The 13,955-nt window shown below is 49.7% G+C and overlaps 4 protein-coding genes across 4 annotated transcripts; 2 read left to right on the top strand and 2 right to left on the bottom strand.

Annotated features, from left to right (window-relative positions):
- The first annotated feature begins 1,951 nt into the window (after positions 1-1,951).
- Positions 1,952-4,185, top strand: PHYSODRAFT_285980 (hypothetical protein). Its single transcript, XM_009528580.1, is given in 7 exon segments — positions 1,952-2,030; positions 2,103-2,316; positions 2,431-2,596; positions 2,661-3,085; positions 3,201-3,622; positions 3,642-4,054; positions 4,121-4,185. The coding sequence occupies 2 exon segments, from the start codon at positions 3,546-3,548 to the stop codon at positions 3,967-3,969; spliced, it is 405 nt and encodes a 134-aa protein (XP_009526875.1). The 5' UTR covers positions 1,952-2,030; positions 2,103-2,316; positions 2,431-2,596; positions 2,661-3,085; positions 3,201-3,545; the 3' UTR covers positions 3,970-4,054; positions 4,121-4,185.
- Positions 4,186-6,178: 1,993 nt separating this feature from the next.
- On the bottom strand, positions 6,179-9,073 carry PHYSODRAFT_501085 (hypothetical protein; the record flags this gene model as incomplete). Its single annotated transcript, XM_009528579.1, has 2 exons — positions 6,179-7,431; positions 7,504-9,073. 2 exons carry the CDS (start codon positions 9,071-9,073, stop codon positions 6,179-6,181), a joined length of 2,823 nt encoding a protein of 940 aa, XP_009526874.1.
- Positions 9,074-9,257: 184 nt separating this feature from the next.
- Positions 9,258-9,860, bottom strand: PHYSODRAFT_503540 (hypothetical protein; the record flags this gene model as incomplete). Its single annotated transcript, XM_009528578.1, has 1 exon — positions 9,258-9,860. The coding sequence occupies one exon, from the start codon at positions 9,858-9,860 to the stop codon at positions 9,258-9,260; it is 603 nt and encodes a 200-aa protein (XP_009526873.1).
- Positions 9,861-13,315: 3,455 nt separating this feature from the next.
- PHYSODRAFT_376618 (hypothetical protein) lies at positions 13,316-13,603 on the top strand (the record flags this gene model as incomplete). The annotated part of the gene is made up of 1 exon (XM_009528577.1): positions 13,316-13,603. A coding segment is annotated over one exon (288 nt), but the record flags the coding sequence as incomplete, so codon positions are not given.
- Between the last annotated feature and the right edge of the window lie 352 nt (positions 13,604-13,955).

Raw genomic sequence — 13,955 nt, 5'->3', positions numbered from 1 at the left:
GGGTTCGCAGTTCGAAACTAGCTTGCACGGATACTTGTAGAGGGAAACGATGTATTCGGGCATCTCCTGCGCCTGCTTCGCAGCCGCAGCATCTGCCTAATCTACCACTGTACAACCAAGTGTACCAAGTTTGATCGCTTCTTTTCAAAAGGCATTGCCAGTCTGCAGTATATATCGTCACTCCGATGGATTGAACAACGCAGAGTATAGTTAAGTTGGTACTTCAACGCTTCGGGCTCCTCCTGCTCGTCGGATCAAGATTTCACGGATTTAGTTTTAATTTTAGTTCTTTTGTACTAGCAGAATGATCATCGACAACTAGCTAATCAACGTACGTTCCTTCCTTCCTTCCTGCCACTGAAATGTGTGCTGATGCCTAGGCAGAATCTTTTTCCGTGTTTTGCTCGGAAACTTACCGGAGGAGACAAAAGAAGAAAAATCCGTGTATTTGAAGATTTAGCGCTGCCAGGCTAACTGCCCAATGGGAAAACGGATGAAGCCAGCAATTTGTTTCAAGTTTGATGAGTCAAAACTGAGGTCTAGCAGATCTCGATCGCGTGTAGGAGCAGGATACACCGGGTATTTGCCCTTCGCTTTGATACTGTCCGCTCGGGCTTCCTCTCGCGCAGGAATCCGGGGCGTACAGCGACGACGTAACTTAGAAGCATTCAAACGCTGTTTGATACAACATGGCGCAGTCACACACATATTTCGTCCGGGTCGCCTGAATATCTAACAACAAACCCGTGTCTGCTTCAATTCGTCCAAGTATGTCATTACCATTTATCAAGTATTAAGCTGGCCGTACCGTATTCATGTAGCATTAGGATGTTCTAAACTAACATCGGTAACGATGTACTTCGAAGTTGTTTGACAAGAACAGGATCAAGTAGTGCCTAATTGTATTAATACACCACCAGTAGTAAATGAGCTCGGGGGATCCCTGCTGGTCGCAATGTAGTCTCACACAGAGCAAGAATAATACCAACCTAAGTCTTTGTAGATAAAATGCCTGAGCGACAGCAGCTACACATGAGCCATTCCTAGCTCGATTAATTTGAACTAGGTTCCTTCCAGTTTCATACACGGTCGTCATTCTTTTTGCGCTACAGTAGTGTATTTGGTTAACGTCGTCGCCGAAGATAAGTGTAAAGTTCGAGCAACATTAGAGCACCATTCTAGTAACATATGAAAGGGCGTTTGATAAACTGACCACGCCGACAATGGAGCGTGGGGCAGATGTCGAAGCCATCGTGGACTTGATGGAGAGCGAGTTGGGGCCTTCTTCTAGAAAACAAGATTCTTCAGCCCGTGCGAAATTCAACACCTTGAAAAAACACGTAGACACCAACCTGACTGGAGACGCTGAGGGCAGCACAGGTGACTAAGGAAATGCTTGGTAAGCTCCTTACCTTTCTGTTCAATGATCCTGACATCCACTGGCAAACATCGATGAACTATCTGAGCTCTATCAAGAGGCAACTGGAGGAGAAAACGGGAACGGACCTGTTCCGCAGTGACCCCGAGTGGTATCGGCGTTGCCGACGCCATTTGCAAAAGCAATATCTCATGCTTGCCATCTCGGAAGGCAAAAAGCTGAAGAACCAAGCTCCACCCATGACAATTGATGATCTTCGCTCAATATCAACCATACTATTTCTCAAATATGATAAGAAGGCGCTACTCGACCGCACTCTTCTTAACAACCAGTGGCTTGCAGTTGGTCGTAGCTCCGACGTAGGAATGCTACACTTTACGGACTTGCACTGGCATGGTAGTTTTCTTCTCATTGATCTGACACGGTACGTGCATATACTTTGGCTTTAGCATTGTAATAAGTAATTGACCTGTGTGCTGCTTCAATAGCATCAAGGTGCAGCAGCAATAGACTATCTCAATTTTTTGCTCTCCGATTTGCTGGAGCATCGATCCCTTTCACACGTTGGCTTCTCAGCTGGTTGCTGACCCATACAATGCCTCGCCGCGTGTGTTCTCGCAAGTGACTGAAGCTACAACAGACGAGCGTGTGGCTGCATACATTAATCGAGTGTTAGAATCGGTGTATCAGTACGACACAAAGCGAGAGCTGACGCAAAGCCTACAGTCACACTCAGCGCGTCGAGGTGGCGCAGCGCATGCAAGCTCCAACGCTAGCGTCAACCTGGCTGATTTGGCCCACCGGGGGCTCTGGTCCATGGATGGATTTGCTATCTTACTCGAATACATATCGCCGACGACGGCTAGCGACCAGAACGTTGCAAAGGTGCTCGGAGGGTGGGTGGACACAAAGCAGGCTGGTCACCCGCCTACGCTTGCCTGTTTCGAAAAAGAATCACATCAGACATTCACAAGGGTCAGTACATTTGCTCAAGCACTACGGTTGCTTCACTTCTCCAAGATCGCACCGAAAGGTTTCGCGGACTGTCTTACCGCGACTCTGCTGATGTACTACCGCGACACGCTTGCTGTCGCACCACAACACATCGTCCACCAAGAACTGGAGCGGGTACATTCCACTCTGCACTCGCAGCTTGAATGTCAGGATGAGCCGCTTGACTGGGGAAGCAAGATTCGCAAACGCTTTGTCACCTCCTTTCACTTCCGATACAACATGTTAGAGACAGCCTTACAATCCAGGAGCAAGCAGAGCAGTTTGTTGGATTCCATACCTTTGCCGAAACGCTGGAACGGCTACTCATAGGACACCAGCAGCTGGTGACCTCCAATGAGGAGCACAGTAGCATGCTACATCTTGTGCTTCGACGGCTTGATCGTCAACCAGAAGGCAACGCTTCCTCCACCAATGCGACGGAAGGTAGTCCAGATGCTGAAGTTTCTGGCGGGCTCTCGTTGCGATCCCCTCAGCTTGGTAAGGCGTGGCCCACTAACTTGACGAAGCTGAAGGGTAGGCATCTCTCCGATGTTCTCGTCCAGTTCTACACAGAAGGCCTGGGTTCTATTCCAAAGGAACGAGGAAATCGCGGGCAGAAGGATTTCCTTCGAGCTGTTAAAATCGTTGCCGACTTAGCCAGCATCCCACCAGTTCCTGCATTATCGCGAGAGGTGGACAGGGTTCAATGGGTATCTGCAATGAAAAACATGGCAAGTCAGTGCGAAACAGTGTTAGTCAATGGGTTTACCAAAGCTGCTGATGCAAAAGAAGGAACACAGCGCAAGCACCGTCGCTCTGGAAAACTTACCGGTACAGTCAAAGCCTGGGGTGAGCTAACTGATCAGCAGCGGGCGGCGTTTCGCTCACTACCGCGTATCCGGTTCTTAGCAGCATGAGTGAGATAGTTGGAGGCCTCTTGGTCAAGTTGGGATTACACAATGCATATGTAACTTGAATACACGTCATGCCACCTTCGATGCACCAGAGCACCACCAGCTTCAACGACATGAGCACCGCCAGATCGGAGTGCACCACGAGCTCAGAAAACAACGCTGCATCCGCGAGCACCACAGACTAATTCCGAGAGCAGCACGAGCTCGGAGTGCCCCACCAGGTCTGACAGCAGCCCAGCAGTACGAGCTCCAAGTGCGCCATGAGCTGGGAGGGCAGCACGAGCTCCAAGTGCGCCATGAGCTGGGAGGGCAGCACGAGCTCCGAGAGCACCGACGAGTTCGCGAGCACCACTGAGGCCACGAGCACCACAAGCTAAGAACATCGCACGCCCCGTGAGCACCAACAAGTCCGCGAGCACGACCGAGCCCACGGCCACCACCAGCTACATGAGCCCACCAGCTCCGAGTGTACCTCGATCTCCGAGAGTCCGAGAGCACCGACGAGTTCGCGAGCACCACAGAGTCCACGAGCACCAACGAGTCCACGAGCACCACCGAGATCACACCCACAACCATCTACATGAGCCCCTCCAGCTCTGTGTACACCACGAGCGGGCTTTGAGATCACCACGAGCACCACTGAGTAACGTCCGCGAGCGCCACCGAGTCCAAGAGCGTCACTAACGGCACGAGCACCACCACGTCCGCGAGCCCCGCAAAAACTCCAGCTCCGAACGCATCACTAGCTATATGAGCACCACCAGCGAGTCTGCGAGCACCAACAAGAACATGAGCGCCACGAGTCCACGAGCACACCAACTATAAAGCCACCCACCATCTCCTCAAGCGCCACCGAGTCTGCGAACACCACCGAGCCCGCGAGTGTCCCCACTGTGTGAGCCGCCTCCTCTTCCTTGCTGTTTCCTATTTTCTTTTTCAGCCAATCCCAGCTTCGGGACGAAGTTACTGGGGGTACGAATATCCAACTATAGTTTATCGAAGTGTACACGAGCCGCCAAATGTAACCACTATCTTCGGCCGAGTTTTGATGTTGTGCAGGGGCCGAAGTTAAGGCGAAGATAGGCGATACAGTGCCTACAGTAATTAGTCTGGGCTCAAAATTAGTCTGGCTTCAAAATTAGTCTGGGTCAGACTAATTCGTGTCGAGCAAAAATTGACGTCTTCATTATTAGTCTGGCTAAAAGTGTTCATAATTAGTCTGTCGTGGTGACCACGATTCTAGTCAATCTCTACCTACTTTACGGCAATGCTTTTTGAAAAAGCACTTGACAGCTGCCAATTTACCAGATCTCGCACACACAAAACCTGATATCTAGAAAATATAATAGATACCTGAGTGAACATGGCAAAGCAGCATCTGCGATGCTTTAGTCTTTATTTCTCCTTAAAGCCACGATAAATGTAGGTAAACTATAAAAAATATTTGAAAATACGTATAAACATACCATTTCACAAAAAAATGTTTTTTCTTACTGGAAAACGGATATTTTTAGATATTCGTAATTACATAGTCTGAATTCAAAATTAGTCTGTCACTGTTGGGGCCAGACTAATAATTGTGGGCGATGAAAAATCTGCTATTCAGATTTAGTCTGGGCCAGACTAATTACTGTAGGTACTGTAGCTTCTAGCCTTTTCTCCGGAGAAGACATACCATCAGGTGCAGCTCTTTGGCTCTCTGCTAGATAGAGTTTGCGTTGGATACAAAATCGTTGAACGGAAAACTCAAGATATACCTCCCATTTTGGATCACATATCGTTAAAAATAATTGTAGTTTTTGGCGAAGTCTCAGTGGAATGTTCAATCTAATACGGTACACCTAAACGCATTTCAATACGTGTGGGGATTCACACAATACCAGCCTGTCAACAATGTATGCCACGAAAATTGCACAAGATTTTCAGTTAATCTCTCTGATTAACTATCCATACAGAAGAAAATCGATCGCAAGGTGAAGTCATCTTCTCGTGTGTCTGAAAGAGGAGGGTATAATAAAAGTTATGACCCATGACAGAATGAAAAGGTCGAATTGACAGTTTAAATGCTCGAGTTACGGTAGCATGGCCAACGCAAAATCGAAGTAATTCGGAAGTAGTAGTCTGCTCTGCGAAAAATGCCCCAAACCCGGGACACGATATGGCATACACACAACACGCAGTGTCGCTTTTGTATGCAACAAAAGTTTATACAGTACAACGTACGCCCAGACGTTGTGCAAACAAATTGAATTATTCATTCCCTGCTCTTCACACATCACTACGGAAAATCACCTTTCACTGGTGTGTCGACATTTGGCGAATCTGTCGTTCGTTGGATCCCCTCGACAGGAATGCGAACGCACATGTAGTTCTTCTCGCCCAGCGTGAGCGCACCTGTTTCAGGGTGAATGCTGCACTATCATCACACCGCGGCCATGATGCTTTCGTATGAAGACGAAGTTGATTAACTATTTTTTGACAAGCCGTGTCGCTAGCTATGGTAAACTGTAGTAATATCTACTTGGGCAACTAGGATTTTGATGTTGAACCCAAATTCGACTACTTTTCTTTAGGCAAACTCACTGGTTGGGGTCGAAGCCCAGTCGTTGTAAAACAGGAATCATTGCATTCTTGTCGAGCTTCAGTGTTCGGAATCTCACAGCTTAGAAATAGCTATAATATACACAATTGCACCTTTATTATTTGTTCTAGTCGGCTTCAATATCTTTTATCTATCTATGATGTGCCGATGGTCCCGTGTAGCATGAATGTCGTTCGATGTCATCCGCCGGCAGGGGAAGCTACGAATGTAGTGCGAATGTCGTTCGATATCATCCAAAAACCTTCCCAATCGACAGTTCTTCGAACTGCGAACTTTCATTTAGGAAGATACCTATCGACTGCATTGTGAGCTCCACCACGTGTAGAACGATTCCCACGAGACGAAGCCAGTCTTCCACGGGTCTAGACTGCGTGCCACAGCTTGGAGCCTCTTCGGAGGCATGGAGATGCCCAGCTGATTCGCCACACCAGCAAACGCTGTATACGTGACCTTAGCTTCTCGCTTGCTTTTGTTTCGTTGTTTGTTGCTGTTGATACCCACGGAGCCGCCTGCAGCTCTGAGGAACTCTCTCCAAGCTGCGTCCTGCCGCACTTCGTGGGTAAGTTGCTGCAGCACCGCAAATGTGAGCTTGTGGCTGACGCGATTGATGCAGTAGCGATCGCGGAGTTTGAACCTCTGCTCCTTCTCCAGCGCCAAGAACTGCGCCATGATCACGCCCGGAGCCACCGCTTCTTCTTCAGAAGCTGGAGCTGATACAGGCGGAATGGCGATTTGTTGCGCTACGGCATGCGCTGCGTTGGTCATTACGAGAGTTTCGCAGGCATTTACACTTCCTGCTTGACGAGCGTTACCGCTTGAATCTGCTGGAGACGACGCGCTCGTGACTTCATTTTGAGCTCCACTACCCCCATCATTAGCTGGACGGGTTCGACGTCGAAAGCTAGCTGATTGCTGTCTAGAAGGGCTGGAGCTATTGCGGTTCCCCGAGTAAAAATCTGGTCGAGCCGTTTGAGGTCTTCGCGCTGTGAAGGCTTTAGTGGCGGCGCATCCATAGACGTTCGCTCGCCCACGAACAATATGCGGATCGGTAGCCGCTCGGGCAGACAAGGGTCTTCTTGGACAGGGCTGCTGTCGTTCACGAGTAGGAGTTTGTGGAGGCGGTTTCGGCTGAATCGCTGCGAGTTGGTTCTCTTCTAGTCTCCGTTCAGCTGCGCGTTGCTCCTGCAGTCGCTGCATGAATTCTTCTTGTCGTGCGATTTCAGCTTCGAGACGATTCTGCTTCCACCATTTGGCACGTTGGTGTCGCTCTTGCCTCGCTTCACTTAAAATCTGCCACCGACGCTCTCGACGTCGAGCGCGCTCTTGAACTTTCACTTGTCTGTCGCGTTTCGTGCGCTCCAGCTCCTGTTGACGCTGGACAACGAGTTGTGCACTCTTCTTTCGGTTCTCTGCAGCTCTCTCGTGGGCCTTACCCCGAGCTACCCGCTTCTCCTCCAGTTGTTGTCGTGTAAGCTCGTCGAGATTCGTTGAAGACTCCTGTAATCTACGAAATAGTTTGCGGTTCTCCTCCAGTTCCCGCTCCTCTGCCTCGCTTAAGCGAGTCCTCGCAGTGAGCAACCGATCGGTGGTCGATGGGCCCTCGAAGGTTTCTTCACGGATCTCACTCGGTCGATTGGTGATTAAAGGCAGTTGCTGTCGGAGCTGGTTCAAGTCGCGAAAGCTGTGAAATATGCGGTGGTTGGGAGACGCCGTGACGAGGGCGTTCTTGCGGGCAACGAGCACGGAGGAATGTGCACCTTCATGGACAGAATGGTGTCTTCTTTCGTTTTGGTGGTAGATCTGCACTACGTCTCCTTCGGGTTTCGCGTCTGCACTTTGGCGCCACTTGCTAAGAAACACACTCCAACTAATCGGGTGGATCTCCGCCAGCTCGAGCCGCATCAAATACTCCCACGGACGATTCAGCGCTTCATCATCCAAGCTAGAGGACGTTTTCGTTGGGGAATTTCTACGAGGAAGATCAGGATGGCTAGCGTAAGTACCTGATAAACTTTGTATGTTTGCTTTGAGCTCTTCCGGGAGGTCTGGGTGATTCAACAAGGTGCCGACCAGAGCAGGTTCCCATACACACGACTTGACTTGATCCTTCTGACGTTGTAAACTTCCACTATCAAGCATTAACCTTTGAAAAACATCACCAATAGTTCTGCATGCATCGGCACCGAAGCGTTTAAGCAACGCTTCAGAATTCATATCGGTGCAGCACCAAACCAGCAACTCATTCCAGGTCACATTGCGATCGGGAGATGCCTCCAACCAGCGTAAAAGATTGGAGTGTTGCTGGTTCATCATGAAAGCCTCTTCCTTGCTATCCATCGCCGCCGTTGCGCGTTTCAGTATCCCTTCCAGTGCAGTCTTTAGTGCAGCGGAGCTCGCCTCTTTCGTTGGCGCTCGGAATGCGACTTGTTGGAAAGCGGCGTGCACTCGCTGGAGACGTGCAAGCTCTGCTTCTGTTCGGATTGAAGACAGAATTTCCTGAAGGAAGCAGTCGTCTTGCTCTGGGAACTGCATTTGTCTAGGCACGAGGTAAAAACCCACGAGGTTTTCATTCGGATCGGGGACGTCGAGCATGTCCGTTGCTTCGGATGAATCGTTCACCAGCGCTTGAAACCAGCAAAGCGGCAGGAATTCGCGACAACCGCCGGCATAGTAGCGTCCGATTCGAGTGTACGCCGATGCATAGTTGTCCTTGATAATGTTCGAGACGAATTCATTTAAGCCGGTGGGGGTCGTGAACAGCCCGCGCTCTTCGCATTGCGCCTCGTACCGATCTCGCAGCGACTGCGGGATGAAGAAGGCGTGCACCCAGCCAACGGTGACGCCCACCATCTCTTCGTCTCCTCCGGCCTGACTGCGTATGATCAACTGCTGGTTCGTCAGGTTCTCGTACGCCATGAGGCAAAGCACACGAGCCGCTGCAATGCGCAGCGTCCGATCGGTGGAGCGCAGGTCGTCGAACAGAACGTTCAGCAGCGAGGACCCAGCAAAGCGTGACACGGTTCCGCTCCTAGGTCCTCCGAAGAGCTGCCCCACCTGCTTCTGAGTCTCTTTGGACTCGCTGCATTTGGCCGACAGCGTCGAGTAGGTGTGCAGTCGAGCCCGCACTTCGTCACTCGTCAGCCCTCGACGGACACGGTCCTGCCACGATAGTGCCGCCGCCTCCATCGCCGACACTAGGCCGTCCATTGCATGGACAAGGCAAGGTACACAACACACAAGCGAAAAATAGACGGGGGATGACACGTTGGCTTGAGGTGGCAATGAGTTAGGCTTTCATTCCCATCCGAATTAGAATATAGTATAGCCGAGACAACAAATACTACGGTCTCATTCATGAGCAAATGCGCACTTAAGCTGCCAGCTTCTTGGCCACCTCGGCGAACGACTTGCCCTGCGTCGTGGCCACCGTCAGCTCCAGCTTCGACGGCTGGCGAGAGCCGTCGCCGTTGGCCAGAGTGCCGGCGCCCCACGGGGATCCGCCGTGGATCTCGTCCATGTTGAAGAGCTCCGGGGCGCGGTAGCCCAGCGGCACGAAGGTGAGGCCCTGGTGCGCCAGGAACGTCAGCGCAGTGAACGCCGTGGTCTCCTGGCCGCCGCCCTGGGTGCCCGTGCTGAAGAAGATACCTGCCGGCTTGCCGACCAGAGCACCGGCAGCCCACAGGCCACCGGCCGAGTCGAAGAAGGCCTTGACCTGCGCCGGCAGCGAGCCAAAGCGCGTCGGGAAGCCGAAGAGGATGCCGTCCGCCTCCTTGAGCACGTCCGTCGTGGCCACGGGGTGGTCCTTCTTGGGCGGCGCGTGCATCTTGGTCAGGACCTCCTCGGGCAGCGTCTCCTGGATCTGGTAGATCTCGGCGGTCACGCCCTCCACGGACTCGGCACCCTCCTTGGCCGACTCGGCGAGCTTGGCGATGTGGCCGTAGGTGGAGTAGTAGATGATAGCGATCTTGGCCATGGTGGGTGGTTGTTAGCGGGGAGGACTGGAAGCTTGGGACTTGAGCGAGGCTAGGCAGATTCAGGAATGAACAGCAAAGGAGGCGAAGGAAGCGGGGGGCAGGCAGTGTACCCTTTTCGTCCCTTGAAGTGTCGCTGATAACGGGCCACGCTGAAGCTGAAACCTGTGTGATCTAGTACAAGTTCATAAATGCTGGAAAAACAAAGTAGATTGACGCGTAAATGCATTCGATTAAGACCTACGAGAACACGTACCCTGTCCTGACCGATGCAACTCACAGCAGGCATCTGATTAGCCAATCGAGCGATCCAGTGTGACGTGGCACCGCAGGTTCACTTGACGCCCCGCCATTGGCCCAGTTGCAGTGATTATTACTAGCTGAGCACCTTGTTCACTGCGCTTCCTCGCTGCTAATTTGGGGCGACACTAAATATTGTGCTCTACACAAAATTTCGCGATGCCCCCCCCCCCCGAGCCGATCGAAACCTTTTCATACAAGAAAGCTTAACAGCCTGATACGCTGAGAAATCATTTAATTTGTCGTCAAACTTCATTTAGTTGACCTGTGGTGCTAGGAGTAAGCGAGTGTATCGAGATAGTGTATCAACACTTCACACGCATGCCTCATGCGCAGACCTCTACCAATACGGGAATTTCCGAATTTTTCCTATATCCTGGCGATCACTGACAGAATATGGGAGAAATTTTGAAGGTTCTACAACGTTTGAAGTGCTTTCTTGGAGCTATCCGCCAGTGTTGATAGTCTGTTCGATTTGCTTTATCTGTAACTGTTGTGTACTTTGACGTAGCTGCTTTGTATAGCAAGCTGCATCAATTGCTTGGTCGGTTTTGCGGTCCTCCGCTGTCTAATCTTCTGCTGATCGATTTTGATAACCTGACATTTTCCTTCAGTGCACTACTACACCGTTGCCGAGCCCTGGAACTCTCGGTTAATCTTACCTCCGCGCAAAAGTACGCTGAAAATAGTTGTACTTTTGAAAACGAATAACGGTAGGCAATTGGGTAGCAACAGGACAACAGGAATAATGTTAATTTCTCAGCGCTTTAGCAACACTTGCATTAGCAATCCTTTCGTGGCCAGTAGGTCCCCGAGTTGACGTGTATTGCGCCTTTTAGTCTTTGTGCCGCTTTTTGTTTAAGATTGAGGCTCTGTACTTGCAAGAGGTTGGATCAGTGCTTATTTTATTAATGTCTTAGGGAAACCTAACGAGATACCCCTTCGAAAACTATTTCATGAGACGCCCTTCACGGCCAGCACAAACCATATGCCCCTCATTTAAAATTCGCCTCATAGGAATGACATTCAAAGTACCACTGAAAGTGGTGAGAACGTAGGCAGCATACTTCGGTATTTCCATCAAGCGAAGCGAGGTGGAAATTAAGTTTTCCTGCACAAGAGGAGAAAGCCACGTTCCCACAACTAGAGCCCAGTCATGGTTCGCGCTCAGCTGCATCAAGTTCAGCGACCCGCTCATGCTGGAGAGCCCCATGGCTATGATTAGGATAGACTGTCCGATAAGCGGTTTTCACCCCGGGGTCCGAGGAACCTTCGGTTCTGAGGGACCAGCGGTTTTTGCTCCGCCACATCGCACAGAGTAGTTATAGATAGGTAGTCGTTCTTGATCGTCTCGGCCGGCCAGTCGCGCTTTCACCTGCTCGGACACCTGCTTCCCACGCGATGGCCAACTTTTTTCTTAACGTTGAGTGCGGCAGACACAGTATGGCCCGATTTCTTTAGGGCTTGCAATCCTTCATTGACTATGGAACGAGCTGCACATCTAACGTCTAAAGAACGACGTAAGTACCTTAACGAAAACCCTGATTTGGCTGCCAGGCATTTTAACAGAAGGTTTAAAGCTTTTTTCGACCACGTACTTCGCGGCCCAAGCCAACCTCTGGGTGAAATTATTGATCTCTTTTGGCGAGTTGAGTTTCAGCAAAGAGGCTCACCTCATATTCATGCACTATTGTGGATAAAAGATGCCCCTGATGTCCTTGACAAGTATATTTCTGTATTGATAAAGTCGCTCGATGACCTAGATTCGTGCCAGTGCTCCGTCTGTAAGTCATCACGGTCTGCAAGCATTGATATTTTGGCAATGCGACCGCCATGTGGCAATTCAGATGAATGGGCATGCGATATCTCCCGATTAGCTCGCCGAGTGCAGCAACATGTATGCTACAGTGGATCTTCTTGTCGAAAGAAAGCCGACGAATGTAGATTTGGCTTTCCCAAAACTCTTCATCCTCGCACTGAAGTTGAGGTAAAAACTGCACCTGACGGTACCCCGTCATTAAAAGTACTATTAAATAGAGACTCACCCTCGGTAAACAATTTTTCGCCAATAATTCTTTCGACTTGGCGCGCAAACATGGATACTCAGATGATAGGAAACGCGTACTGCGCTGCCGAATATACTGCTGCTTACGTGAGCAAAGCCGAACCTGACACATTGCGCTTCCGAAGCACTGTCGCTGCAGCTGTTAAGCGATGTGACCCGAATCTCCCTTACTACGCTATTCTTAAAAGAATAGCTAACGCCACATTGGCTGTTCGTGAGGTAAGTGCCCAAGAAGCTTACTTCATACTGCTTCGAGAATTAAAAATGTATGGTAAGTCTCGTAAAGTAAGCCGAGTGAAGGTTTTGCGTCATCACTTGCGATATTACCGAAGCCTTACGGAACTTGGGCATCGACAAACCGCCTCAACTCGATAATATTAAAATTGAATCATACGAAAAAGCCTACATGGCGCGTCCTCAGGAAGAACCGTTTAAGTCGATGTCATATGCTAGGTTTGTAGAGCAGTATGAGGTAGTTGAAAGCGCAACCTCAACAGCGAAGTATTGGAAGCGAATCGATAATCTAGGTTTTTACGACAGCGTCGAAAAGCCCAAGTTCTTCGTATGTCGCCATGGATGGCTCCAGACACATCAAACCCTAACTTTTGTTTTGCTGAGTTGTTTTTACACGTTCCTTGGAGACACTTAAGCGACTTACCGATTACTGACGATGACTGTATTAGTCGGTTCTACGACGAACAAAATAAAAACCTCGACAATGAACTCCGAACTGAAGTGAATTTAAAGGTAACGAGGCAATGTCAATTAAATCGTCTGAAGAATTCTCGCGAGAACCAATGCTGCACTAATCCGCCCCCGTCCGAGTATGTTTTCATCGAAGAACCTGATGAGCACCTCAATGAGCATGAGATGGAAATCGAGAGAGATAAAAAACTTATTGCAGACCTTCATACTCAATGGAAGCCAAAGCACAACTACTCTAACGAAGACATCAATAGAGCACGCGAATTTAGGACAAAATATGTGCGGCCATGGGCAAAAATCAGCGAGAAGCATTTCATTTCAATTTACAGCAATCCCCCGGTCACAAACAAAGATTTTCCAAACCTTACGTCGCAATGACCACGCAAAAAAAACGGCCCAGCTAAGCTATTGTCTCTACAGCAGCGCTTCAGGGATATACACCTGGTAATAATTGACGAATTTAGCGTAATATCATGTGGAATGCTATATTGGATAGACCAAAGAATGCGAGAGATATGGCCTGATCAGCGCGAGGTCCGATTTGGTGGAAGAGATGCCATTTTCACGGGAGACAGTGCCCAGTTGGATCCTGTAACCCCTTACTCTCTAGCGACATCCACAGATAGAATACGTGACAATATCCAGCGCAAAGGACGCGGAATTTGGGAGGAAATTAAATGCGTATGCTCGTTAAGCAGTCAACATAGAGGGAAGGATGACCCGGAATGGTTTGAAGCGCTACGAAGATTGCGAGAAAGAGTACCAACACAACAGGACATTGACCTTTTTAACCCCTTGGTTCCCGACGTCGTAAGTTACGACTTTGCCGAGTCTCAATGTCGTATAATACGACATAGCTCGATTAACATTAGCATTTGGCTCGAAACGAGATTGCAATACTTTAATCAAGTCTATTTTCGTCGGCAAAAGTAAAAGCAAGAGAGGTAAAAATTAGAATTGCACAAAAACACGGATATAGTGCTGTCATCAGAGATGGGTTGTGCATAAGCCGGGGCTGGCTAATGGG

Source organism: Phytophthora sojae (assembly GCF_000149755.1).
Source record: "Phytophthora sojae unplaced genomic scaffold PHYSOscaffold_4, whole genome shotgun sequence".
In the NCBI taxonomy this organism is placed as follows: Eukaryota; Oomycota; class Peronosporomycetes; order Peronosporales; family Peronosporaceae; genus Phytophthora; species Phytophthora sojae.
Note: the sequence above shows the minus strand (reverse complement) of the source record. Positions and strands in the feature narration are given on the sequence as shown.